General features: G+C 63.7%; 3 protein-coding genes across 5 annotated transcripts in view; 2 read left to right on the forward strand and 1 right to left on the reverse strand.

The window, feature by feature from the left end:
• Nucleotides 1–12690, forward strand: part of LOC111154814 (chromosome unknown C1orf159 homolog) — a 23214-nt gene extending 10524 nt beyond the window's left edge. Inside the window, exons 1-9 of one of the 3 annotated variants that reach the window (XM_022514739.1) lie at nt 258–1307; nt 1406–1494; nt 3792–3867; nt 6621–6782; nt 7079–7144; nt 8610–8744; nt 9963–9988; nt 10086–10116; nt 11484–11645. In XM_022514739.1, the coding sequence (XP_022370447.1) occupies nt 1423–1494; nt 3792–3867; nt 6621–6782; nt 7079–7144; nt 8610–8744; nt 9963–9988; nt 10086–10116; nt 11484–11581 (666 nt within the window). In that variant the 5' untranslated portion in view covers nt 258–1307; nt 1406–1422 and the 3' untranslated portion in view covers nt 11582–11645. Of the gene's footprint in view, nt 1–257; nt 1308–1387; nt 1495–3791; nt 3868–6620; nt 6783–7078; nt 7145–8609; nt 8745–9962; nt 9989–10085; nt 10117–11483 lie in introns of those variants that run through there. The other 2 variants (XM_022514740.1, XM_022514737.1) reach the window with 2 other exon arrangements.
• A 3570-nt stretch (nt 12691–16260) lies between these two features.
• Nucleotides 16261–18547, forward strand: LOC111154586 (ring finger protein 223). The gene is made up of 2 exons (XM_022514250.1): nt 16261–16337; nt 17824–18547. The coding sequence occupies exon 2, from the start codon at nt 17831–17833 to the stop codon at nt 18545–18547; it is 717 nt and encodes a 238-aa protein (XP_022369958.1). The 5' UTR covers nt 16261–16337; nt 17824–17830.
• Nucleotides 18548–19844: 1297 nt separating this feature from the next.
• Nucleotides 19845–25508, reverse strand: part of LOC111154862 (tyrosine-protein phosphatase non-receptor type 11-like) — a 12766-nt gene continuing 7102 nt past the window's right edge. Inside the window, 13 exon segments of the mRNA XM_022514797.1 lie at nt 19845–20520; nt 20628–20725; nt 20830–20978; nt 21211–21305; nt 21381–21535; nt 22259–22417; nt 22629–22781; nt 23167–23246; nt 23501–23597; nt 23751–23901; nt 24079–24175; nt 24251–24447; nt 25186–25386. Coding sequence (XP_022370505.1) covers nt 20466–20520; nt 20628–20725; nt 20830–20978; nt 21211–21305; nt 21381–21535; nt 22259–22417; nt 22629–22781; nt 23167–23246; nt 23501–23597; nt 23751–23901; nt 24079–24175; nt 24251–24447; nt 25186–25386 — 1687 coding nt within the window. The 3' untranslated portion in view covers nt 19845–20465.

Raw genomic sequence — 25508 nt, forward strand, 5'->3', positions numbered from 1 at the left:
AAGCAGGCTCCCCGCCGAGCAGAGAGCCCAATGCGGGGCTCGATCCCAGGACCCTGAGATCATGACCTGAGCCGAAGGCAGCGGCTTAACCCACTGAGCCACCCAGGCGCCCCATTGGATGCATTTTAAATGGGATGGCATGAATAAGGGGCAGGGAGGGGGCTCTTAGCAAGGCCTGATAGGTCGCTCCTGCTTCTGCAGGGCTAGGACAGAGCCACAGCCCCTGCCCCAATATTGCTGTCATGCATGCGTCACCTTCCCCTGCTCAGAAGCCTGGGCCCACAGTGCAAGGAGGCTGTCCAACACCTGTGGCGATGGGGCTCTTGCCCAGGGCTCCCCAGGCTGGAACTCACCCGCCGCCTGGTCCTGCTGGCCCTGAGGCCGATGAGGGAGGGGCTTCTCGTTCCCTGGCCCACCGTGTGTTCCTTGCTGACCCAGTTGCTGCCGTGGAAGCTTCGTCTCCAGGAACCTGAACAGGTGCCCTGAGTAACAGCTCTTTTTGTCGAGTAAGAAGTCTTTTTAGAGGTGGCTTTTATATGTCCAAGTATTTAGCCAGCTGTGTCGCCGAGGGATTAGGATCACGGTCACTGTGTTGCGGGCCAACAGGGATTTGTCAAAAACTTCATTTACTGCAGGGTCTGTGCAGATTAGTTTTCTCTGGCCGCATTGGGAATGTGACAGCTTCAGTCCCAGACCACACGGGCTTCTTCGGGGTTGGAGTTTGCTGGTGTCACGAGAGGTGCCTGTAGTGCATGGGCTTGTTCTGCTGCTCCCGCTGCTCTCACTCCAGAGCCGTCCTCAGTCGTGGCTCTAGATGGCGCTTCCATCACCCAAGATGACATCGCGCCTGCAGTTTCCAGGACAAGGGCAGGGTGAGCAGTAGAAAATGACGAGGAGGCCGAGGCTCCCCGATGGGCCTGTGTTGGCCCCAGGGTTGTCTCATTGCCAAGGTGCTCTGCCTCTTGGTGAGATGCTTGAATGGGCGTTTCCCTAGGACAGAGCTAGATGGCAGGTGGACACGTCCTCCCCGAGCTCATGAGTCGAACACCCTTCTGCTTCGTCCTTTCAGGAGGCCGTGAATGGCTGAGAGCTTTGGAGCAAGGAGTGAGTCCGTCCAGATCCAGAGGGGTTGAGGACAGCCCCTGCAGTCCTCAGCTCCGGGGTGTCCTTTCAGTAAGTCGGGCGAGCCTACCAACAACGGGCCTCACCGTCTATCTTGATTCGCAGGCCTGGGACCAGGGGTCTGCGGCTTCTTAGCGATCCCGCCCTGCCTCTGGATGTCTGCAGCTCCCATCTCGGAGGGCCAGGTAAGGGTCCTGCACCTCGGCCCCCGCCTGGTGCCCTGGGAGGAGGCAGCCGCATCTGCATGGTGCCCCCGTCCGCACAGTGCCCCCGTCTGTTGCAGACCCGGTGTTCTGGAACATGGCACTCCAGCGTGCCGTTCTCCTGGTGGGCCTCCTGGTGGAAGTTGCCAGCAAATCCTCGGAAAGTGCGGTAGGTGTCCCATCACCCAGGGGCGTGAGTGCCGGGAAGTGACGTCGGAGTCCTTTCTGGAGGCAGTGCGCCCTGCACCCAGAGGGGCCTCACCCTTCAACCTTTGGGGGTCACCGTTGCCCTGGCCCTGGGGACAACTGACTGTGGCCACTCTCGGGGTCAGAGAAGCCTGTGCCTCCTGGAGAGCAGCAAACACATGTTCCCCACCTGCCACCCACTCTGTTCTGCCCCCAGAACCTTCTTATTCTCTTTGCCAAATGGATCTTGTTGCTGGAGCTAGAAAAGGGCCTCTGGCACTGAATGCGGCCTGCAGGCTGCCTGCCCAGCTCGGGGTGCGGGGAGACTGTGTGCTCTGGGCAAACGACAGCGGCATCAGGCAAGGTCTGCCCCAGGCCTCTTGCGGCCAGGTGTCCTTGCTCCCCCCGGGCCGGTGACACAGGTATGCTGCGCCCGGCCGTGTCCGCGTCCACCCAGCCACACATCATCCAGGCCTTCCAGAGGATGGGGACTTCCAGCCACTCTGCCTCTGCCAAGGGCGGGGCAATGGGATGGCTGGAGTGTCCCTCGTGGGCTTGACCTCAGCCATGAACTGGCCTTGGACCCCTCCTGTGGTGGTGTGGGAACTCCACACCATTCCTTAGACACCCCTCACTGCTCCCTGTGTTCATCATAAGAAACAAAAGTTCAGCTGTGATAGATACACACTGAGCCAAGCTTCCGCTGGGAACCGCTCAAGTCTGGTCCTATAAATGCCAGAGCTCAGCACGTCTGTTCCCCACTTGGAGCCTCCTTGGTACACGCAGCAGGCATGAGTTCCTGACCCACAGGCTGCCCTGGTCTGAGCACTTCCTCTTTGGGGACCCCCCCTGGGAACCCCTGCTGGAGGGCGGCTACAGGGGGCTGAGAATAGCACGGCCAGGACCTGTGGGGTGACTCCTTTCTGGGCAGCAAAGGGCAGACTTGCCTTACCGGGGAGGCCATGGGTGCATGGGTTTATCTTCATATTTTATTACAGTCTAGAAAAACATATGTTTCCTTTTCCTGGGAAGGAGCCCACATGTGGAGCTGGAGTGAGGGGTTTAGCATCTCTAATTGTTTAATTTTCAAAGCCGCCATTTGGCAGGTGGTGGGTAACGCAGGCATACCTTGTTCTGTCGCAGTTTGCAGACTGTACGCTTTTTACAGACGGAGGGTCTGGGGCCATCTGCTGTTGCGTACCCTGTGGGTGCCCTGTTTCTGCGGCATGTGCTCACGGCAGGGCTCACAGCAGGTGTCACAGCAGGTGTTCAGAGCAAGGTGCTCACGACAGGGCTCACAGCAGGTGCTCAGAGCAGGGCTCATAGCAGGTGTCACAGCAGGTACTCACAGCATGCCTCTGTGCCATGTGTGGGGAATCCTTGCAGCGGTTCAGGCTTCTTCATGACTGTCCTGTTTGTTACGGTGACCTGTGATCAGTGATTACGACCTGCTAAAATCTCGGTGATGGTCAGCATTTTGTATCGGTAAAGTATTTTAAGTTAAGCCGTGTACCTTGTGTTCTAGACACAATGCAGTTGCGCACTTCAGAGACTACAGTATAGTATAAATGTACCTCACATACACTAGAAAACAAAAAACTCACTTGATTCACTTTATTGTGTTCTGGAACAGAATCCACAGTATCACAGAGGTTTGCCTATAAATAATGTTTTGGGTTGAAGTGCCCCACCCTTTACCTGCTTGTGGTCCGTGGGGCTGAGTGGCGGTAGCTGTGCTCCAGACCCCAGAGACCGCCTGCAGAAGGGCCCAGCCCCAGCACGCCCAGCCCCAGCACGCCCAGCCCCAGCACGTCCTAGGCGAGGCCCGAGTGGTCAGCCAGGCGGGCAGTGGAGGACAGTGACTGCATAGACCAGAGCGCACCACAGCCCAGCAGTACCCTTCGGACCACTCCCTGCCCCACAGGTTGCCCCGCCCGGGCCTCTGGTCGGCCTCTCTGAGTGGGCCCCCAAGGGACCCCCTTCCTGGCTTCTGGGAATCTGCTGCTTAGGAATGTGCTTGTTTATTCCGTTGTCAGACACTCACTGGGGACCTCAAGTTCTGTCCCAGGAAGTGTCCATGTGGGGTGGCTAGGTGTGCCCCCCTCGCTCTGGCTAACAAGGGATGGTCACCCAATTCAGAATTTAGAAGAGGCCAGAGCTGTGGGCACTGGACCTGGCTCATGCAGTAACCTCTGCGGGTGCTGTTTTCAGCCTGGCCTACTTGTCTCCCTCGATCCCCCAGCCGTGGGGTCTGGGAGCTCACTGCTCTCTCCCCTCTAGGGCCAGCAGCCTGAGTGTTGTGTGGACGTGCTGGATGTCAACACCACCTGCGGGGGCACAAACCTGTGTGGTCCAGGTAAGCTGCTTTGCACCAGCCGACCTTGACCGGCGTTGGTGACGAGGCCAGTGCTCGCGCGAATCCTGTGGCGGTCCCTTGGCTGGTGGGAGCAGGCGGGCACACAGTCCCCTCAGGAAGGACACTGGGGGTGCCCGGGATGTAGGCGAGGGGCCAGGAGCGTGGGCAGAAGCAGCGGGAAAGTGACAGGACCCCAGCCGAGCCTCCTTCCCGGCTGGCTCTTGGTCTCTGGTGGGGAGTGTGTTTCCTCCTATGGCATGGGCGACCTCCACGTGGGGCCTCTGTCTCCTGCTTCTCGGGGACAGGAAGGGAGGCCAGGGCCCCTCTTGCTCCTGCTTCTTTTAAGGGTCTTCAGCTGGAAATATTTCTTGTGTGCAAGAGGCATATTGTGGTTTCCCTCAGTCCCCCGTTGGGAACTTTATTCCCAGAATGTTTCACATGTTAAAGCCAAGCTGGGGCGCCTGGGGGGCTCAGTTGTTAAGCGTCTGCTTTCGGCTCAGGTCATGATCCCTGGGTCCTTGGACGGAGCCCGCATTGGGCTCCCTGCTCGGCGGGAGACCTGCTTTTCCCTCTCCCACTCCCCCTGCTTGTGTTCCTTCTTTCGCTGTGTCTCTGTCAAATAAATAAAATCTTAAAAAAAAACCAAAAAAGCCAAACTGCAGAGAGAGTTGGATTGGAAGTTTGGAAGTTGTGAGATAAGAGACTGGCAAAGGGGGAGAAAAGGTGTTGATGGAACCGGAAGAAAAGCACGAGTGTGAGCTCACCGTCCCGCGCCTCGCCAGAGGGGCCTCTCGTCCGGGCGGCGGTCAGTCCCCCGCGGCGGGCGCGCCGGTGTCCGGAGCACGCGGGCAGGCAGGCCTCCCCGAACGAGGCCGCCGTGGGGTGCGAGCAGTCGGGTGTTGAGTAAGGGGCATTTCTTGGGAAACAAAAGAAAAATGTTGATGGTTGGAGCCAACTTGAAGTCTAGTTTTCCTGCAGGGCAGTCGGCTAAGTGCGCGCTAGACGTTGGAGTCGAGGCCGAGTCGGGGAGGGAGGACACAGAGGCAGGGTCTGACGAGTTCGGGCTCGCACCGTGAGTGTCGCTGCGGAGGCCGTGGGGCTGCTCGCGGACTTTCTCGGGGGCCCGCACGGGAGGCGGCGAGGGGTTTCTCCGGAGTGTGCGTCCTCACATCTGGCCGCAGCCTGCAGGTGCTGGGAAAAGGGCACTTTCAGTTCTTACTGATTCCAAGTCAGGAGGGCGGGAGGAAAGCGGAAATGTTCGTTTGGAGAGTCGTAGCCACGTGTTGGAGGAGACTGGGAGGTTTCAGGAGCCCCGCAGCGCACGGGTGGAGAACAGATCCTCAGGCACGATGAACAGCAGCGGGGTCTGACACAGGTGCCTCGCAGACGCGTCACCCCCACTCCTACCAAAGACCGTCACAGCGAGACATGGGTTTGCTCTTAGAATAAGTCCGGCCGCACACACGCGGCCACGTGCGTGCGGCGAGGACAGTGACCACTTAGGCTCTCTGAGTCCGCCCTGCTGGACCTTTCCACAAGGGACCCTAGATTGGACTCCCGAGGCCGGGAAGCCAAGCCAAGGACTGGCCATCAGACCTCACCTGCAATAGCTCTAGATTCTGGTGAATTCCTCTCTTCTCAAGGTCCCGATATCCTCAGTTTCCTGGACTTGCCTGGAAGTGACCTGGTTCACCCGCGAGGCTGAAAAGGCAGTAAGCCCGGAATCCGTAGTTTTTCAAAGGGGCTTCTTGGCTTCGTAACAAGCTCCTTGGTCTTTCTGGTCACCGGTGCTGGCTCTCTAGCTGTCCCTTGTCCCTGCACACAACAGCCCAGCCCGGGGCCTCCAGGAGGTCGGCAGCCCTGGGCAGCTTTTGCCCAGTTACCAACCCCGCACCCCGCTGTTCCCAGGTCTCTGGGCCCACAGCACCACAGGCCCTGCTGTGGTCAGGCTTCAGCCCTGCCATCCACTTGGTGTCCCTGCAGAAAGGCCTTCATCTCACGGTGACACACTGTGTGTGGATTAAACATCAGTAAAATTCACCGTGAAGGACGTGTGGCCTGTGGGTTGCCTCCGGACGCTGCCCCCGGCGCAGCTCTAGGATCAGGTCCAGCTCAGGGCCCGCACTCAGCGTTGATCCAGCATGTGTCTGCCCAGCCGCGGGGCTCAACGTGGGAGATATGAAGGAAAAATCAAGGTGTAAGACACAATTCCTGCCCTTAAGGGGTGCCCTGACTGGTCAGCAAAACGGATGGTCTGTAAACCGCTGGCCAGTGGGAGCCGGGCTGCTCCCAGTGCCAGGCAAGGCTGAGCTGCTTGTAGTGGCATCTCTCTGGGACCTCCCCAGGGATGGGGGCAACAGAGGGGCAAGGGGCACACCTGGACTGGAGACAGTGCCACCGAGGGGCATGGGCCTGGTCCCCTACGGCTCCTGTGGAGGCAGGGGAGGGCCCAGTGGCCGGGCTGCCGCAGTCCTCTCCAGAGCACAGGCCGCGCACGGCTCTTGCCTGTCTTGGGTTCCTGGGCTGTCCGAGGTATTTTACAAGATGTGCAGGAAAGGAGCCCACAGGAGCCCCGGGGGTGAGAGCTCTGTACGGCTCCTGTCAAGTGTGTCTTTTTCTGAAAATGAATGCGCCATTCCACCCAGGCTTCCAGAGCGAGCTAGTGAGCATTCTTGAATGAATTCTGTGTTTCACTATCTCAGAATACGGGCAAATCCCCAAAGGCAGGGACTGACGCACTGTCTCCTGCGCAGGCTGCTACAGGCACCGGAGCGAGGATGGCAGTGTCCACTGCGTCCGCTGCAGGAATGGTACCTACAGCTCTGAGTGCAGGGGCCGCCCCATGGCTCCCCCCGCCGGGCCCACCTGGCCTACTTCCCACCGAGGGGCTGCGTCTCCAAGTTCTGGAGGAACAGGTGGGACTTGCCCTTCTTGTCCCCACAGCCACAGGTGGCCCACTTTCCCTGGACCACCGTCCATTGAGGGGAGCCCCCCACCCGGTCCCCTCTCTCCCCAAGTCCTCTTGTCCGTGCAGGACAGCCGTTGGGTGAGGGCTGCTCTGTCCCCACGGCCTCCTCCCTTTCTGGTTTCCGGCCCGTGATTCCCCACTGCGCGGTGTCGCTGGCTCCCTGGGAATCTTCAGCAGCGTCCCTGTGCATGGTCTGGACCTGCCCCGGGAGCCAGCTGCACTGATGGCTCTGCTTCCCCACAGTCGCTGGCTGGGGCGCCCAGTTCCCGGTGAACCGGAGCACAGGGACGCCCGGGCAGCCAAATCTCGGTAAGTCTCTGGCTCACCAGGTGAGGGCAGGGCCTCTGCCCAGGTCCTGGTGGAGGAGGGGTCGCCGTCTGCTATTCCCAGTGCACGTGACCACTTACGCTGGCCTCAGCAGGGCCACCACCATGGCCAGGGTCCTGCTGCAGCCCAGGTGGGAGATCTGTGGTCAGGGACCCGCCTGACCACAGGGCAGGGCTGGTGGAGTCAGCAGCCCCTGGGGCTGGGGTCACTGGGCACAGGCAGGAGGCCCTCACACGTGCCCCTGAGCAAGTCTTGTGAGTGGAAACCCTGACAGCTGCGCACCTCACCCTTTGCCCCGGGCCTGGCCCACCCAGCACCCCAGTCCATGGGAGCTTAGGACGCTCAGTTGTCTGGCGATGGAACGGCGCCCTGAGGCCCCCTCACGCCCATCCCCTGAGGCTCTCCTGAGGGTATAGGGCTCAGACTGCAAACACCGCATGTCAGGCAAGAGCGCCCACCACAGCCTGGGCCTCATGGGGAAGACACAGTGCCCACCTCCTGCTCGCTCTGTCCTCAGCTCGCATCCCGTCCTGTCTGATGTGTGGCCCACCGGCCGTGGAGGCTCGGCCGTGCTGCAGGGGCCACAGCAGTCAGGGAGCAGGACCCGCCCCAAGAGTGGTTACCTCCTCTTCTCAGGTGACCAGGTCGTAATGTGGGCTGTGTGTCCCCCAGTCACGGTGCCTTCAGCGGAGGGTGTGCATGTTGGACCTGGCCTGAGGGCTCCGGCTTTCTGCACGGGTTTCAGGACCAGACGCAAGTGGCCTTGCGCTGACCTAGGCCACTGAGGCCGCCTCCAGGACAGCCGAGTTTTCGGGTGGGGTCGGCGCAGAGGGCCCCGACCTCCTGTAACACCGTGCTGGGTCTGCCAGTGGGGGCACCAGTGGAGGAAGGCTGGCAAGTCTGGTTCCAGAGCCCTTTTCCAGTGCAGCAAATTTGGGGCAGGACACGCCAAATCTACCAGGATTCATGCCCCTAGATTTCAACACAGCAGTGGTCGCACCTCATGCCTGTGTCTCAGGGTCGGAGAGCTGCCCCTCCACGGGCGTCTAAGAGCACTTGCCCCACAGTTACCCTCCAGAGCCCCCAGCCGTGGGCCCGCCCACCCATCCTGACCCCAGGAAGGCCGCCTAGGGACAGGGAGCCCCTGCCTGTGACTGAAAGGCTGTGACCGGGCCGGGGTGTGGGGCCCCATAGTCTGTGCCGGGGGAGATGGGGACCCCAGGGCCTGGCACCCTAGCCCTCAGCACCCCACCTCCCTGTGACAAGCCTGAGGCCTAGGGAGCCTGAGCCCCTCAGACCCCACAGCCAGGCGTCTGGGCCTGCAAGGGACCCGAGCCCCTGGGTGCGGAACCTGTGAGGGCACAGGCGTGTTCCGGGGACGGGGGTCTGGGGAGGCCCTCTGAGGCCCACCCAGGCCTGCCCAGGCAGCCACTCACTTTCCTTGCAGGGAGCCCTCAGGTGGCGGCCTCCCTCTTCCTGGGGACACTGTTGGTCAGCTCCGGCCTCATCCTCTCTGTGGCTGGCTGCTTCTACCTGAAGCGCACCAGTACACTCCCCAAAGTGTTCTACGGAAGAGGCAAAGGTACGCGGGAGGTGCCGGAAGGGTGCTGGGCAGTGCACACCCCCTGTGGGGCCCCGGGGCCTGCCTAGGGGGCACAGAGAAGCAGGGGCTGGGGCTCCAGACGCCGCTGTCCAGCCGGAGAAACTCCTCACAAAACAGAAAGGGGACCGGCTTGTCCCGTGGTCCTTGTGTCTGAGTGAGAGGGGTGGCCTGGCTTAGGGAGGCTCCCGTGTGGACCCCGTGGGCTCTCAGGGTGAAGGTGTCGGTGTGACTCCACTGGGGGCCATCACGGCGGGGCTGCTGAGTGGGGGTGAGGGGAGGTGACATCTTGGGGCCACCTGCCCTGCTGCGTCCCCAGCCAGCTGTGTCCTCCCCACATCCTGCCCCCCACCGGGAGTGGGGCACCCTGGGGTCCCTGCCACCCTAGCTGGCTCTGGGCCTGGATGCCGGACCTGCCTCCCTCTGGAAGAGGTGGACGTCACTCCTGCTGTGCCCTTGGGGTGCCAGGCAGGTGGTCCGGCCACCCGCACGGACTCTTCCATAGACAGTGCTAGTGGGTGAGAAGCCAGAGCCTCCTCGTCTGGCCTCCGGGACACCCCGTCCGCCCACCCAGAGCCAGCGCTGGGTGGGTGCCCCCTGGGGCCTTGGAGCGCCCAGGGCCTGACCGGGGCCGGTCGGAACGGGTCCTCCTGGGTCAGCCCAGGGAGGCTGCTGCACAGGAGTGGCCATGGGGGTCCTGGTGTGCCAGCGTGGTGGCTGCGGTAGACCCGCTTGGGGCCTCTGCTCCTGAACACCCCCAGAGCTGGGCTTGGTCAGCCTAGGCGGCCACCAAGAGCACAGGGACGCATAGCAACCTCCCCAGTGGAGGTGAGAGGAGGGCCCTGCGGGGGTCTCTCTGAGGCATGGCCCCAGCCCTGGGCCTCCCCTGGGGCTGAAGGTGTCCTCGCGCCTGTGTTCCTGGTGGTGCCGGAGACCAATGGCAGTGTGCCTTCTGAGGGCTGGCTTGTCACTCTGCCAAGAGGCCTGGAAGGGCGGCTCTCCCTGGGGTGCTTGGGGCCCCACCCCAAGAGCAGGTGGGCAGTGTGGCCGGACAGACAGCCAGGTCCCGGGCCCTGCTGGGCGGTCGTGTGGAGGATGGACTGGGCCGAGCCTGGAGTGGGGGAAAGAGCCTCTGCAGGCCCTGTGGGGCCCCCCAGGCACGGGACCCCTGCCCCAGGTGACCCCCGTGTTTGCCCGCAGCCCCTGCCCTGCAGCCTGGCGAAGCTGTAAGTAACCTGGAAGGATGGGCCGCGCGCCCCGTGTCGTGGGCCCCTGGGCTGGGGGCCGCCCGCTCTTCTCACTGTGCCTTTTCTCCTTTTCAAGGCTGCCATGATCCCCCCGCCGCACCCCTCAGGTATGTCAGCCCTCATCTCAAGGGGAAAATTTCAAAATTCTCCTGCCCTTGGGGTCGGCCACTCTTCAGGGATGCTGCAGGGCTGGGTTCCACGGGTGCCTGGCCCTGCGGCTCTCAGGACACGGGCCAGGTCCCCCCCAACCAACCATAGCTGTCCTGCCTTTCCCTTCTGTTCCTTTTGATTCCTGACATGTTGCGTCTTGGGAGAGAACGAGAACCCCTAGCACAGAGTCTGAGGCCACCCCGCAGCCTGCGCGTGGCCCTCACCAAGTCCCAGCTCTGCCTGGGTGGCGGGTGTGGGGAGCAGGCTGGCCCGGGCGTAGGGCCTTCCTGTGGTCCCTCCAGAGCGGCTGGTACTTCAGATGACTGGGTCAGACGTGCCCCACCTCAGATGATTCCAGGAGTAGGTGCACTGGTCAGCCCTGTTCCAGACGGCCCCATGAGCACAGAGAGGTTAGGGGACTGGCCCGTGGTCGCCAGCTACAGGCCATGGAGCAGGAGTCTCCTGGCCTCCACAGTCTGTGTTGTTGCTGCTGTGCGCAAGTCTGGAATGGGGACAGGGGAGGATGTCCCTCTTCTGTGGGGACAAGGCTACATCTGCTCTGTTCTAGAGAATACTTGTTTCTGATTTCTCTAACCCAGTACCATCTAGAAGCATCTCGAACTTCCCTGTGTCAGTCCCCCAGGGCCCCCGTAACGGTGATCACAGGCGGGGGCTTGAAACGACAGAAATGTACTCTCTCACAGTCCAGGAGGCCAGAAGGCAGAAGTCAAGGTGGGGGCTGGGGAGGCACTCCCTCCTGAGTCTCTAGGGGAGGGAACTTCCAGCCCCCAGTGGCTCTAGGCGTCCCTGGGCTGGTGACCACACCACTTGGCCCTGTCTTCATGGGGCTTCTCCCGGGTCTCCTCTCTCTGCTCCCTCTTGGGAGGACGCTGGTCACTGGATTTAGGGCCCCCCCCAGATAATCCAGGAGGATCTCATCTCAAGATCCTTAATCACATCTGCAAATCCCCTTTTTCCAAGTAAGGTCGCACCTGCAGCTTCTGGGGCTTCAGACATGGGTTCATTTGGGGGCCACCCTGTGTGCATCATGGGACCCGTTGCCTCTGTGTCTTGTGAGAGCAAGGCCCTCACCCAGGCTGGGGTGCTTGGGGCGCGGGGCACTGGTGTCTGCGATGAGTGAGGCCTTCATCAGACACTCTCCGAAGCAGCAGCAACTCCGCTCACGGGCTGGGGCTCAGTGGGACCTCCTCCCCTTGACTGCTCCACACCCCACCCCTAGGAGCTCCAGGGAGGGCCAGTACCCAGGGCCATCCTTCCCGTCCCGGCCCCACTCTGACCCTGCCTGTCTCTGACCCTGTTTCAGTGCGGAAGCCGCGTTATGTCAGGCGCGAGCGGCCCTTGGACGGGGACACAGGCTCCACGGCCATCTCCTCGGTGGAGGCCCGGGTCAGCAATGTCTGACCCGGGGACCCACCCACAGCTCCGCACACCGCCTTGGAGAGAAGCCAGCACACGAAGGGCAGGTGCTGCCTGGCGAGGCCTCGGGTCAGGTCTGGACACAGCCCCTGACTCAGCGTGGCCACCTCCCGGCAGTAGATGTGGCCACAAGTGCTTCCACCCCCCCGACGGCTGCTCAGTGTAATGGCCTGGGAGCCGCGTCCTTGAGCCAGGCTGGAGACTGCGGCAGGGGTCGGGGGTCTGGGTCCCTCGGGAGAGACCGCTCCCAGCGGTCAAGAGCCTATGAGGCCTGCTGGGCTGCTCCACGCCTGGCAAAGCTGGGGGCTCGGCCCCTCAGCCTTTCCAAGCCCACCATGGGCAGACATCCCCACACCACCAGGCCGGTTGGCCTCCTGGCATCCCCTCTCGGATGGTGTCCAGGCATGGGGAGTGTGATTTGAGCACTGGCCCCTCCAAGGCTGAGGCGCCCACCGGGCTGTCCTATAGCCAAGGCCCCACCCCCCCGACCCCCAAGCCCAAGACCACCACACACTTCCGGGAGCTGCAGAGGCGAGGTTCCTGGTTTCTTATTGACTTGTGTCAGTTTTAAGCAGAAAAGGCAGAGAGACTGCTTTCCTCCTCTGTCTCCTGCCCATGATCCGCTCTCCATGTTGGGCCCAGGAACGGGCTCCGGCCTGAACTGCTGGAGATCAAGGCCATGTCCACCCAGGGTGACATTCACCTGTGACTTCTGCCTGGGTAGCCTGGTCTCAAAGGACCTGTGGAGGGCCATGCTGGCCAGTGGTCCTGACCCAATTGCCCCCGGCCTGGAGATGCATTTCTGGCCCCGGCTGGTTACACATAGACAGGGGTCCCCAAGAGAAAGGAGCGTTTGTGGCCATCTCTCACACACTGGGCTCGGCACTGATCTTCCCACATTCTCATTCGGGACTGATCTCTGTCCTTCGACGCCTGGGCCGTGTCCCAGGGGCCCAAGGCAGGGCCTGCGCACTCAGCTCCTGTGTCCCTCCCGCACCGTGACGCCTGTCCCAAGCGTTTACTTGAACCACTGGTCCAGCGGCTGAGAGGGCGCACCAGCTTCCAATCAGTGTCAATAAACTATTCAGGGCTTTCTTCCCCCATTCTTCCTGCTCCCGAGTTCGTCTGCTCCTCAGCAAGCACGAAGCCCCACCTGCACTACCGTTGTGGGGGACTGTCAGCCAGGCTGACGTGGACTTCGCTTCCCCAGGAGCAGAGACGTGCTGTCCCGGGGACCGCCTCTCGTTCCTCGGTCCCCTCAGTCTGAAGAGAAGGGGACCCAGAAGGAGGTGGGGAGGCCAGCTAATGGTCCCCATCAGCTTCAGGGACCACGGGAAGGGCGAGGACACTCCACCGCCGATCTGTGCCCATCTGGGAGGCTGGGCTTGGGAGCCAGGGGAGAATGGGCAGGTCCCTTCAGATTCCCTCGTGTTCTGTAGTCCCTTGAGGTCAGGCTAGCCTGTCCCATGCTATGGATCCTTGTGGGGTGGGAAACAGACATGGGAAGAGATTCCCTTGTCCCTGTTCCCGCCTTTGCACCAAGCATGGCTGCTAATCCGGGGGACAAAACAGGAAATGCAGAGCCTTATCTGACCAGGAAAGCAGGTCCAGCCCATCAGGCCCTGGAGGCCCAGGCCGGGCACAGATGGGGGTCTCCCACCCCAGGTCTTCTCCATCTCCTGCCACCCGGAGGTACAGCCTGGAAACCCGGGGTTATTCCAACATCTCCCTGTCCCTTCCCCAGAGGACCCCCCCGCAGCCCCCAGCCTCAGCTTTGCCCCACCTTTGGCAGCAAAGACAACTCTGAGTTTGACCCTACAGCCCCCTTCAGCTTCACACTCAAGATGTGTTCCCCTGACCTTCAAGGCCTGCGGGCCTGGTCTTTGGGGCCCTTGGTCCGCCAGCGTCCCCCCTGCCACTGGGCATCCCCTGGGCCTGGGTGCCACTGTCCTTTAGGCCCCCAAACAGTGGGGAGTAGGGTCACTGGGATTCCAAGCCCCATCACCCTGATGGGTCCTGCACGTTCTCCCCTGGCTCCCAAGCCCAGCCTCCCAGATGGGCACAGATGGGCTAGAAAGCGTGTGAGCGGGTACAGTGGGGTGCAGGGCACCCGAGCCGGGAGCGGGCAGCTGGTAGGGTCAGGCACCTACACTAGGGCTCCTGCCCTTACCTGGACTCCAGCGCTCACGTAGGAGGCCAATGTGAGGCCCATTTCAGGGACCACTGGCTTTGGCTGAAACAGGCCGGTGGGGCATCTGTCCCCTTCTGAGCCCCCACCAGGTCAACTGCTGTGGGGCTCCCCCACACCGGAGGAGAGGCGCATGTATGGGGGATGGGCAGTTGGCACAGTCCTGGGCTCACGGCCTGCAGGCTGTTCATTCATTCGCTCAGCGCTAGGAGAAGCCCCGAGAGCTGGCCAGGTCAGACGTTAGCAAGAGGAAGACCTAGAGCTGCCTTAGCAGGTGGGTGCACAGAGGAGGACTGCGTGGGGCCTGGGAGGTGATGTAAGGGCAGAGGTCCTGGCCAGGAACCTGGGCACGAGACCCCAGAAGGTGCTGGCTTGCAGAGAGATGGGGAGGGGCCCCCAGTTGACCTCAGGGGACGTGGCCTTCAGCCCTGGGCGTGGCAGGGGCAGGACTGGCTGAGTCCACTGATGTCCCCCCAGGGCAATGCTGAGCCCGTCCGGAGCCCGGGGCCCAGTTTCTGCCCATGTGGGAATCGCAGCCTGCACGTGTCACAGTCTCTCCAGCATCACAGTCCCCAGCTGACGGGGGTGGGGCAGCAGAGCAGCAGACATGACCCAGCACTGGGCAAGCTCGGTGGGGGGAATCAGCCCTCACACCCCCAGGCCACCTGGGTCCCAGATGAGCTCGGAAGGGCTTCTTTGTGCAGTGGCCATTCTGTGTGTCCTGGACAGCACTTGGGGGTTGAAGCCCATTCTGTCCCAGTCCTGGGGTGGGGGGACCACAGCCAGAGTGGGCCTTGGGGCTACAGTCCTCTCACCTGGCCAAGCACAACCTCTGTGTCCAGCCCTTGGGGACTCAGGACCCCACATATCAGAGCCACAGGACAGGGGTGGGTGGATCACTGGGAACCTTGTGTTCTCCCCAGCCGAGTCCCAGGGCGGTGGGGCCACACACACAGTGGAAGCTACGCTCCCCTCACAGGTCTGTCTGCACCGGCATCTGAGCGGACACACTCGAGATGAGCCAGGTTAGCCCGGGGGTCCACTAACACGGAGGACATGTGCAGCACTTGCACCCACACGGCACAGCTGCCCACCCGCCGGGATGGGGGATGAGCAGGTGTCTGGGGACCAGATGGGTCACCAGGTCCTGAGCTTCCAAGACCCCAGTGCCCAGGGCTGGGTTCTGCTCCCGAGCGGGGAGGCCTGGCCGCCGCCCCAGATGGCACATTCCTCAGGTCTTCCCTTTGCCTCTGGGCGCTGACTTGTCCACCGAGGAGCTCAAGTGACCTCAGAACTTGAACATTCCCAGGAGCCCTCAAGGGTGTTCTCAGAGCAAAGGCACCGAGGACACTTCCTGGAGGCAGCATGTGACCCCGAGTCATGATTCCCTCGGGAACCAGAACCCCGTCATGCACAAGCCAGGCCTAGGCCACACAGCAGCTCCCCACACCGAGTCCCCAGCCCCCTCCTTGGGTCCCTCGCTCGTCTCCCCTGGCCAGCCAGCACACCTCATCGCAGGTGCTGGATCCCCTGGTGGGCTCGGCGCTGTTGGAACAGTGCACGCTTGCTGCGAGGGACACAAACCCACTACCAGTTAGACCCCAGCCCCAGCCCCACAGCCTCCACCCAGACCCCGCCTTAGCCCCAGGCCTTTGCATCTGCTGGGCCTGGGGTCTGCAGGGGTCCCACACTGACTGGAAGGAAGATGTCTGGCCTCCCTGGCCGTGCTGGGGGCTTCCTTGGGCTGAATTCATGTGTGTGACTGAGGGCACCCCCAGGAGACGTTCACCCAAAGCAAGTCCTGTGGCCAGTCTCATCCCTGATTCGTGCTCACCCCGACTCCGCCCCTTGGGGGTGCCCAGCCCTGACCTCTCACCCGCCTCCTGGTACCCAGAGCGGGGAGTTCCCTCATGCGGTGAGCACTGTGCTGGCACAGGCCGGAAGCAGGCTGTGTGGGTGAAGTGGGGGTGCTGCTCGGACGGGCCCTTCTGGGAGCCCCCGTAAGTGCTCAGGTGCCACCAGGACCTTGAACAGGGTTTGTGAGTGGATCTGTTTGTGGAATGGCTGCTCCAGCATCCCAGGGGCTGCCAGAGGAAGGGTTTACCCGGGCACCCAGCACCCCCAGACCTGCCCCAGCCTCACCCCAGGCTCGGATCTCTCACCTCTGACTTCCCGCCCTCTGCCGCCCAGCCTGCCGGGGCCAGGACAGCAGGCCAGCCAATCCCAGAGGCCCCAGGCCACACCCCTGGCTGGTATGACCCTGAGTGTATAAATACACCTGCCGGAAGCCGGCACCCTGAGAATTCACACCTGCTCCGGACGGTTCTCGGCCTCTGGAAGCGAGCACACGGCCCCTGAGCCCCGCTTGCCTGGGACACAGCAGAGGGCACACCTGCCAGAGCAGCGCCACCAGGAAGGACAGCGGCTGGCGGCCAGCCGGGAGGAGAGGGCAAAGCAGCTCCCGCGGGACAGGAGCGCTCAGAGCCTCATAGCCTGGTGGTGCCCAGCCTCGAGGACCATGCTCAGGCCTTGCTGACGACCCCCAGCCACCAGGTAAGGCCAGCTCAGCCAGCACTCGCCTCTCACTTGTACAGGCTCAGGGAGGGGGGCTTGCCTCTGAGGAGGGCTGAGACCTCAGTGCCAAGGGGCTGGTTGTGTGGGGCACACAGGCCTGGAGGGGTAGCCTGCGGTCCCCGCTGCTGACGATGTTGAGGTTGCTGCTTAGCCTGCGGCCACCACTGATCCCAAATGGGGTGACATGTCGTGTTGCAATGCTGGGAGCACTCGTGACATCACAGTGATGTCACTGTGACTCATGGTGGTCGGAGTCATCACACAGCAACACCCGAACCTATACAACACATCACCACAAGTCATCGCCCACCTGGACTGATCAGCAAGACAGGGTCAGGGTCACCTCTGGGGGGGTCCTTCTGGGCTTCATGGGGTCTGTCCACTGTCCTCCTTACCTGTCCTCCTCCGGGCAAGACCCATGTGGCAGGCCAAGAGGCAGGGCTGGACAGGGCCCTGGTCAGCAGGCAGGTCACCTGAGCCTTGCCAGGGAGACAGAGGCAGGGTCCCCCGTGGAAACGGAAAGCGCGTCAGGAGGACGGCAGCCGTGTCCCTGTGGGACCCTGCAGGGTGGTGGGTCATCCCAGAGGATGGCTCGGCTCCTCCACCTCTGGCTCCTCGGGCTGAGGTGTATTCTGGGTCCTGAGAGCCAGCAGAAAGCCCTCATCACCAGCCAGACAAGCTGGCCCTACAGGTTCGGGCGAGGCTGGGAAACAAACCCTCCTTGGGACACCGGCCCCCACCCCTGTCCAGGCCCTCCTCGACTTCCTGCAGCCGGCCAGCTCACCCTGGCCCCCAGACAGAGTCCTGACCCTCAGCCAGCCAGGCGCGGCACCCCACCCTCCTACAGTGGCCCGAGAACTGGGTGTGTATCAACCACGTCAGGTGCCTGTGCTGGGATCCGTGTTCAAACCCACTTCATTCAACCCAGAGCCACCCTCCTCCAGGTCCCGCTGACCCCTTGGCAAGGTGACCCTGGCTGAGTCGTCCCACTCTCCGAGCTGCCGTTTTTGTACTGTGGCTGTTGTGTATCCCGTGACTGGCACAGCTGGCAGAGCCCAGAGATCAGCAGCAACTATCGTGGGCCATGCCATCCACTGTATTTATGCCCGGGTGGCACTGCTAGGTAGGACAGGCTCAGCAGGAGGTGTCCACTGAGCGGTCAGCATGACACCCTTGTGCACGTGGCCTCCAGTCTAAGACCCTTGGCCAGGCTTGGAGCCTCCCCTCGCCCCAGGACACCCACCCCTGTCTTGGCATGAGAGGAGGTGAGGGAGGGCAGGGTTACAACTTGAGCAGAAAGACCCTGAAGCTGGTACAGGAGGACTTTCTGGAGGTGCCCGCAGGTGGGCAGTGTCCTAGAGAGCTCTGTGGCTGGTGCTGCGCAAGAGACACACAGAGCGAGAGCAGACTGTGCGGCAAACGGGCGGCCTGCGGTCACTCACGGTGCTCTCCGTCTGTCCCCCAGCTCAGTCATGTCATCGGGCCAGCGAGTGTGGCATACAGCCGTGCCCGCCCTTGGTCGGACCAGCCCCATGGCCCCTGTGCCCAGGTCCCCCAGCACCCCTGGCTCGGAGAAGGCGGCCTCCCCGCTGGAGTGCTCCATCTGCTTCTCGGGGTACGACAACATCTTTAAGACGCCCAAGGAGCTCTCCTGCACACACGTCTTCTGCCTGGAGTGCCTGGCACGGCTGGCGGCCGCCCAGCCCACAGGCCGTCCCGGCGGCGAGGCTGTGCCCTGCCCCTTCTGCCGGCAGCCCACGGCTATGCCGGCGGCCGGGGCCCCCGCGCTGCGCACCAGCCGCCAGCTGCAGGCCAGGATGGCGGCACACCTGCGGCGGGAGGAGCCCGTGTGGCTGGAGGGCACCAAGCTCTGCTGCCACCCGCCGCCCACCACCCCCGGCCGCCCGGCGCCCGGCTTCGTGTGCGTGGACGTGGGCCTGAGCAAGCCCGCGGAACCTGCTGTGCCCCAGCCCGCCCCGCGTCCTGCCCGCCCCCGGGGCCGGCTGGCCCGCTGCTGGGCGCGCTGCAGGGACTGGAGGCGGGTGGCACTGGTCACTGCCCTGCTGCTGGTGCTCTTCTGTGTGGTGCTCTGGCCCGTGCAGTGCGCGCTCAAGACCGGGAACTTGCACTGCCTCCCCCGGCCGCCTGCCACCGCCGCCTTCTCTCCTGGACCCCTGGCCGACAACTAGGCTCGGCCGCCCTGTCCCCAGCTCCGGCTGTGGGTCCCCCGCCCTCGGCTGTGGTCCCAGGTGCAGCAGCTGTTGGGAGCCAGTGCCCCAGAGAGGCCCCAAGGTCTCCGAGGACCCCATACCCATTTGGCTCACCGCCCCCCTATGCTGTGTGGCTCGATCCGGATGGACCGACAAAGGGGTCCCCGAAGCTCCCAGGAATCACAGGCCCCCCTGGGCGCCAGAGACCACCTTCCTACCCCAACCCAGACAGCCGGCCTTAATGACGGCTCCTCACACACCGTGAATCACCGGCACTTGCGGCCCTTTGCTGAGGGAGGGTGCTCACCGTTTCTGTTCTGTTTTCACATTTCACCCACAGCTCCTTCCCCAGACCCCTTCCCCAGGCAGGGCTGGCCCCTTCCATTGGGTGAGGGAGCTAATCCTGCCCTCTGACCAGGGGGACCCAGTCCTCCAGGGCCCATCCAGAACTGTACATTTTTAAATAAATTATTTTGTATCCACATTTGGTAAGGGGTCCTCACTCTGTGTGCCCTCCTCCCCACGCCACTGAGCCTCTCCCTCCAGAAAAGCACGGTCTGCCCCTGTCTCAGAGAGCTGTAATGTAGAGGACACGCCCACTGGTTTGAAATCCCGGCAGCCCCTAGGGCAGAGAGCCTCCAGGTTCTAGGGTGTCCAACTCCTGTCCCCTGTGGGCTGTGGATAGGCTGGAGCAGTCCTGCCCCCTCCCCCAGAACTCCGAGGCCCTCCCGGAAGATGGGCACCTGGGGCAGGGTGGGATGGGCGGGAAGGGACAGGGCCTTGGCACGGTCCAGACCCCTCCTCCAACACTCCCCAGCTGGTCACCCCACCCCAAGAAGTCAGGACTCCTCAGACCTGCCGAGAGTCCTGACAAGAGGGCCACGGAACCCCGGGACCCACTGCCTGCAAACCAAGGCCTAAGGATGCACAGAAGCAGAAGGGGTGACCACCAGAGTGTCCTCCAGCAGACCCTCCAGGGGCCAAGTACAGGGGCTGGAGGGATGGGCAGGAGTCCCTGTCAACCCCCACTGCCATCCCTGGTGGCTTCTACTCTCGCCGCCCCCCGCCCCCACTCCTGCACCACCAATTAGCACGGCGAAGGGAGGCCAGGCTGGTTCTGGCTCCCCAGGCCGCAGCCTCCTTTCCCCTGACCGGGAAGCCCAGTACTTCCTGCTCCAACCAGCTGGGCCTCTGGCTAGGCTGGGCTGGGGAGGCTGCCCAGGGAGACCCCCGGGGGGGGGAAGCTGGGTCCCAGACCCTAACAAAGACACAGAACTGAGACCAAGTCATTTTACTGAGGGTACCAAAAAGCCACACGGCCATCTGTGATGGGAGGAGCACGACAACACGCCAGAGACGTCACAGCGGTCACACACCAGTCATGCACGCATGTGAGCCTCACCGGGGCACACGAGGTCGCACACGTGCTCACAGGAGCATCTCACGTACACCCGCGCAGTAGCTCTGAAGCGGAGGTGAGTGCTGAGGGCGAGGGTAGGGGCAGGCAAACCCTGATGATGGCCCCAGTCAGGTCAAGCACAGACTGGCCACTCATGACAAACATGTGGCACACACGGGGTCACACGTGGTCACCGTGCGGTGCAGGCGGTGACTGGTGGCCTCCCACACCGAGAGACACACCACAGCCCTGAGGCCCTCCCGCTCCTCCTTCACCTGGCTGCCCCGGAAAGGGCAAAAAGGGCAAGGCGCTCGGGTCTCCCCACTGCCCCTCCCCATTTCTAGGCGTCCAGGCCACGTTCGGGTGGGTCTGAGGGCTGGGGGAGACGCGGGGAGAAGCTGCCCTAAACATAGTCCTTCCGAGGAGCGCCCCGGCCCGGCGGGCCCCCCCATCCCGCGCGGCTCCGGCCCCCACCGGGGCACGCGCACGCGGGCACCCTCACCGCGCCGGGCTCCGCAGGTTCTCGTACTCGCCGCCGGTCGCCTCTGGGATCCTGCGGGCGGAGACAGGGCTCGGTCGGCGCCCTCGCGGGATCCCGTCCCGCGTGCCCCCTCCCCCCCGGGACCCCGGCCCGGCCCGCTCCCCGACGACCCCACTCACGCCGCCGGCGCCCGAGACGACACGGGGGCAGCGTTGCGGCCGGGGTCCGCCGACCCGAGGCCCACGTTCAGGTAGTAGGGCTCCTCCGGCGGCCGGCGCTGGGACGAGGGGCCGTCGGTCACCCGGGGGTGTCGCCGCAGCCCCCCACGCCCGCTCCACTTCGCCGTCGGCCCCGCCCGGCCCCGCCGGGCCCCGCCCCCACCTGCTCGCGCAGGCGCAGCTGCTCGGCCTGGATGTGCCGCTGCAGCGCCAGGTGCACGAACTCGTACTGCGCCTCGGTCTGCACCATCCCCGAGCGCTGCCGCCGCACCAGCTGGATGGTCCTGGGCACGTCGATGTCGCAGTGCAGACCTGGGCAAGGACGCGCTCAGGGCCGGGAGCACGGGGCGGAGCTAGCGCGGGCGGGGGGCCGGGACACGGGCCGGTGCCAGGCGCGAGGGGCGGGGCCGAGGCACGGGGAGGGGCCAGGTGCGAGGGGCGGGACCAGAAGCTTAGGGCGGGGCCGGGGCTAGGCGCGAGGGGCGGGGCGGGGCCGGGGCACGGGGTGGGGCTAGGCTCGAGGGGCGGGGCCGGGGCGGCTCACCCTGCCTGCGGATGAGGTCCACCAGGATGTCAATCACGACGATGGTGCCAGTGCGTCCGATGCCGGCGCAGTGGGGACCGACCTGGGGCCTGTGGCTAGTTTACGGGAGGAGGCCGTGGCCTGCCCCGGGTTGCACCTGCCCTGCCCGCCTACCCCGTCTCCGGTCGCACCTGCAGTGCACCACCATGGGTCCAGCCCCCGGCATGCTGCTCTGGGCCCTGTTCACCTCATCCAGGAAGCCGAGGACGCCGGAGGGCTCGGCCGGGACCCCGTGGTCTGGCCAGCTGAAGTACTGGTAGTGCTTCACTGTGCGCCGCGGCTCCTCCTGGGCGGGGAGGGCGGGTGAGCTTCCCCCGGGCCAGTCTGGGCAGTTCCCAGGTGGGGCCAGGCCGCAGGGCCAGAGTGGAGCCACTGTGAGCCCCAGGGTGAGAGGGGCACAAGGCAGGACCGGGAAGGAGGCAGGCAGGGTTTGCCAGGAGTGACCAGCAGGGTCAAGGCCGAGCAGAGGGGATGGGAGAGAAATGTGGGATTCTGAGGTTGGAGGCTCTAGGACAGCCCCAGGCTCAGGCCCCTGGGAAAAGGAAGGGGGAGCAGTGGGTGAAGGAGCGGACCATGACCTCTATTTGAGAAGAGCCAAGTGTGAGGGGCCTGCAGGGCCCCCAGGTGGTTAGACATGAGGGACAGGGTGGGTGTGGGGGTCGGGAAGGAATCTGTTGCTGCCACAGAGACAGGTACCACCGCCCCTTGACTCTACTGAGGTGCCTCAGGGAGAGACCAGGGAGGGAGGGACCATGTGGGTGTGAGGCCACCCTGGGGCCAGGCAACTGGGATGGGGGACCTAGGGTTGAGAATGGGACCTGCCTGTGAGCACTGCCCAGCAGAGCCCTGGTAGGGCCTGTGCCCACTGGGTTCAGGGACATGAATGCAGTCGGCCAGGGGGATTGGGTGGAGCAACGTTGGGGTGGGGAGGGGGGTCTGCAGCTCAGACCTGGGGACTTCTGACTACTGTGACTCTGGCCCCTCATGTCTTGTGGCTTTCTGGGCTCACCTGATCTGGCCGCCACACCTGTAGTTCCCATAAGCAGTAGCCCTGGGCTTGGTACTCTGCCAAGTTGAAAATACGCACACGGCCATATTCTTGGCTGCCCTGCAGCTGGGGCCAGTACCGGAAGCATTTGTTCCGCGGGGGGGGGGTGCATCACATCAGCTGTGCTGCAGGACCGCCAGCACCTGTGCCTGGTGCCCCGGTGCTGCACATGCACACACAGGGGCTTTCCAGAGCCCCCCTCACAACATACATGCCCACATACTCCCCCCAGCATCCCAAAGGCTGAAGGAGAAGCGAGGCTGGGCCAGCCACCAGCACAGGTCTACATGAGCACATGGTGGGGAGGGGGCTGTCAAGCCCGAACTCCTACCCGGCCTCGCTCCACCTCCCTCGTGGCCATGACAATGACCCGCGTGTTCTCCTGGTGCACCATTGCCCAGAAGGCAGCCACTGTGCTTTGCAGACAGCCCTGGGTGGCGATGTACACCTTGCCCGGTCCGTGACCTGGCTTCTCCGGATCGCTCTGTAAGGGTGGGTGTGCCCACAGTTTCCAGGATTTAAAGTGCCAGAGGACAGTGCACGTCTATGCAAATGACGTGCAAAGCAGCACCAACTGGCTCACGCGTGGCCCCTCCTGCCCTAGGCTAGAGGGGAGCCGGGGACCAGGATTTAGTCCAGCCCACTCTGAGGACACACTGGAAACCGACACAGCCCCTCTCTCCCAACACTGTCTAGTGTCCTGCCTGGGTCCACGGATCATGGGCACCTGGATCTTCTTGGGCCTGCCATTGGGAGCGCCAGGTTCGTAAGAGGGGGAGAGAGTGACCGGTGTGTGGCCGGACACGGCTCAAGTTGTCCTATCGGAGCCAGGCTAGGCCATGCGTGCAGCTGGCCTCTCGCACACCCACCCTGATGTAGTTGGCGTTGATGTAGTCGGCTCCAGGCACGGTGTCGTCCACATCACACAGAGTGACACGCGTGGTATCAACTGGGAAGGGAAAGCTGCTGCTCAGGTCTCCAGGGGAGATGGAGGGAAGAAGGGACCTCACCTACCTCTTTGCCTGTGGACCCCGGGGTGAGCAAGATGAGGGAGGAAGGGGCCCTGAATGCGAAAAGGAAAAGTCACACCAGCGGAGGGGCACAACCCCCTGCCTCCACCTCCCTGGGGCCCCTGCTTGCCAGATGGGCCCCACACGGGACAGAGCCCTGGCTCCCCAGCACGGCCCCCTGCCTGGCCCTCACAGGGAAGGATGTTCTTGTAGCGATTCTTGGGCTTGTTCTCCAGCCGCTGCCCCTCCTCCCGGGGGTACAGGAGCCGACATTCCTGCTGCTGCAGCATCTGGTTGGGCGAGGTGGCACGGAAGCGTCAGCCTGTTGTCCCACCCTTCCCCAGAGCCTTTGGTGACCATCCTTCCTCCCCTAAGCCTCACCCCTCTGCTGGCCCTCGCCCAAGCCCCAAAGGATGGGAGTCTATGGCGTGGGGGGCGGGCACCTCAAATTCTTCCCAGAAGCCCTGCTTGGCCTTCCCGCGGGCACCAGTGGGCCCGCTGAGCTCTTGCACTCGGCTCTCAATGCTCGCGGCGTTGATCCTCGCTGCTTTGAGGGGCCGGCCGGGAGAGCGCTGCGTCCACACTTAGCAGGGTCTGGCGGACCCCAGGGGCAGACCCCACAGTTTCCCTGAGGCCACCCTGCCCCAGCACTGCCTAGCGCCCTCTTCCCTGGTCCTGTTGTCCCTTGGGCCTTCCCCACCCCAGGGACAAAGTTCACTCTGGATCCCGAGGGTCACGTGCCTCCGGGCGTTCCTGCTTGAGCGGCACTACGGTCCGGACCTCTCCGGCCTCGGGCTCCTCCTGTAGCGCTCCAGCAGGTCAGCGAGGGAGTCGAACTCTTGCCCTCCTCCCACGTCGTACTTCCCATCTGAATGCGGGGACCGCAGTGTGGGGCCTGGCCACTGCCCACCCCCTCCCCCAGCCACACCCCTGTCCCTGCTGCCACGCCTCACCCAGAAGTGGATCGAGATGTGTGTGACCTGCGGCTGGAGGTGGGCCTTCTCAGGCCTCGGTGTGAGCACGGACAGCACGAAGCCCCCAGGCTTGCCCTGACTTTCCTGCACCAGGAAGGTGCCCGGACGGCCTTTTTCCATCAGCAGCTGCTCGGCCTCCTTGCCAGACAGGTGTCCGTGGTACCACCTGGCCCAGGGTGGTGGGGGTCGGGAGGGGCCCTGGTGAGACTGGGGGCTGTGGCCAGGCTAGGTGAGGGGACGCAAATCCACATGCAGCCGGAAGCCTCCAAGACCAGACACAGACACAGACACAGACACAGACAGAGGGAGACAGACGGACCCACCCAGATCTCAAGGGCCCAGGCCGTACCCTCGCTCAGCCCAGCCTCGGCGAGCCCTGCCCAGCTCTCTGACTCTCCCCTACCCAGGAGCAGGCAGGCCAGAGCCAAGCCAGGTGAGCCCGGCAGGGCCGAGGGCGGCCACCAGGTGGCAGTCTGGTCCCCAGCAAGGAGGGACGGGCCACCTCAGACCAGCTCCCCGACCCCGCTCTGGCAGATGCGGCTTCTTCAGGTCTCAGCAGTGCACTAGGAAGGCTGAGGCTGGAGGGCACTGCTCGTCGGAGTCACCAGACAGGAGGACGGGCATCACACTGGCCGCAGGGCTCCAGCGGCACAACTTCATCCCTGTGGCCAGTGCCGCAGACCTAGAGGACCTAGAGGACCTAGAGGAACCTAGAGGAAGTGCCCCGGACCTAGAGACCCTGGGGAGGGGGGCCCGCAGGACACTCCCTCAGCTTGGCCGCAGCTGTGCCTGAGCCTGACCCTGGCCACGGAGGGCAAAGGAAACGCGGAGGCCATGCCCTACAGACACAGACACTCACATGCCCACTCGCATGGACAGTCGCACACGTGGAGCTGCCGCTCACCGATCAGAGACAGGGTCCTGGTAGCCCAGTGGCTGCCGGAGCTCTACGGGGGCCCCGCTGCGCTCACGGAGCAGCCCCCCACGCTGGCCTGTGTAGTGGTGCACCAGCTCGCCCAGAGCAGCGAACTTCTCCACTCCGTAGAGATCGTAGTAGTCGCCCGTGTTCTGGACATTGATGTGGGCTACCTCACTGTGGCGCCTACTGCCGTGGGGGGGCAGGTGCACTAGTCACTGTCGTGGGGGGGCAGGTGCACTAGTCACTGTCGTGGGGGGGGCAGTTGCACTAGTCACTGTCGTGTGGGGGGGCAGGTGCACTAGTCACTG

The sequence above is a fragment of the Enhydra lutris genome, unplaced genomic scaffold, assembly GCF_002288905.1.
Source record: "Enhydra lutris kenyoni isolate GAN:26980312 unplaced genomic scaffold, ASM228890v2 scaffoldscaffold38, whole genome shotgun sequence".
Taxonomy (NCBI): domain Eukaryota; kingdom Metazoa; phylum Chordata; class Mammalia; order Carnivora; family Mustelidae; genus Enhydra; species Enhydra lutris.

Bases quoted from the DNA above. Each gene is read 5' to 3' on its own strand.
- LOC111154586 (XM_022514250.1), top strand. From the start codon at position 17,831: ATGTCATCGGGCCAGCGAGTGTGGCATACAGCCGTGCCCGCCCTTGGT.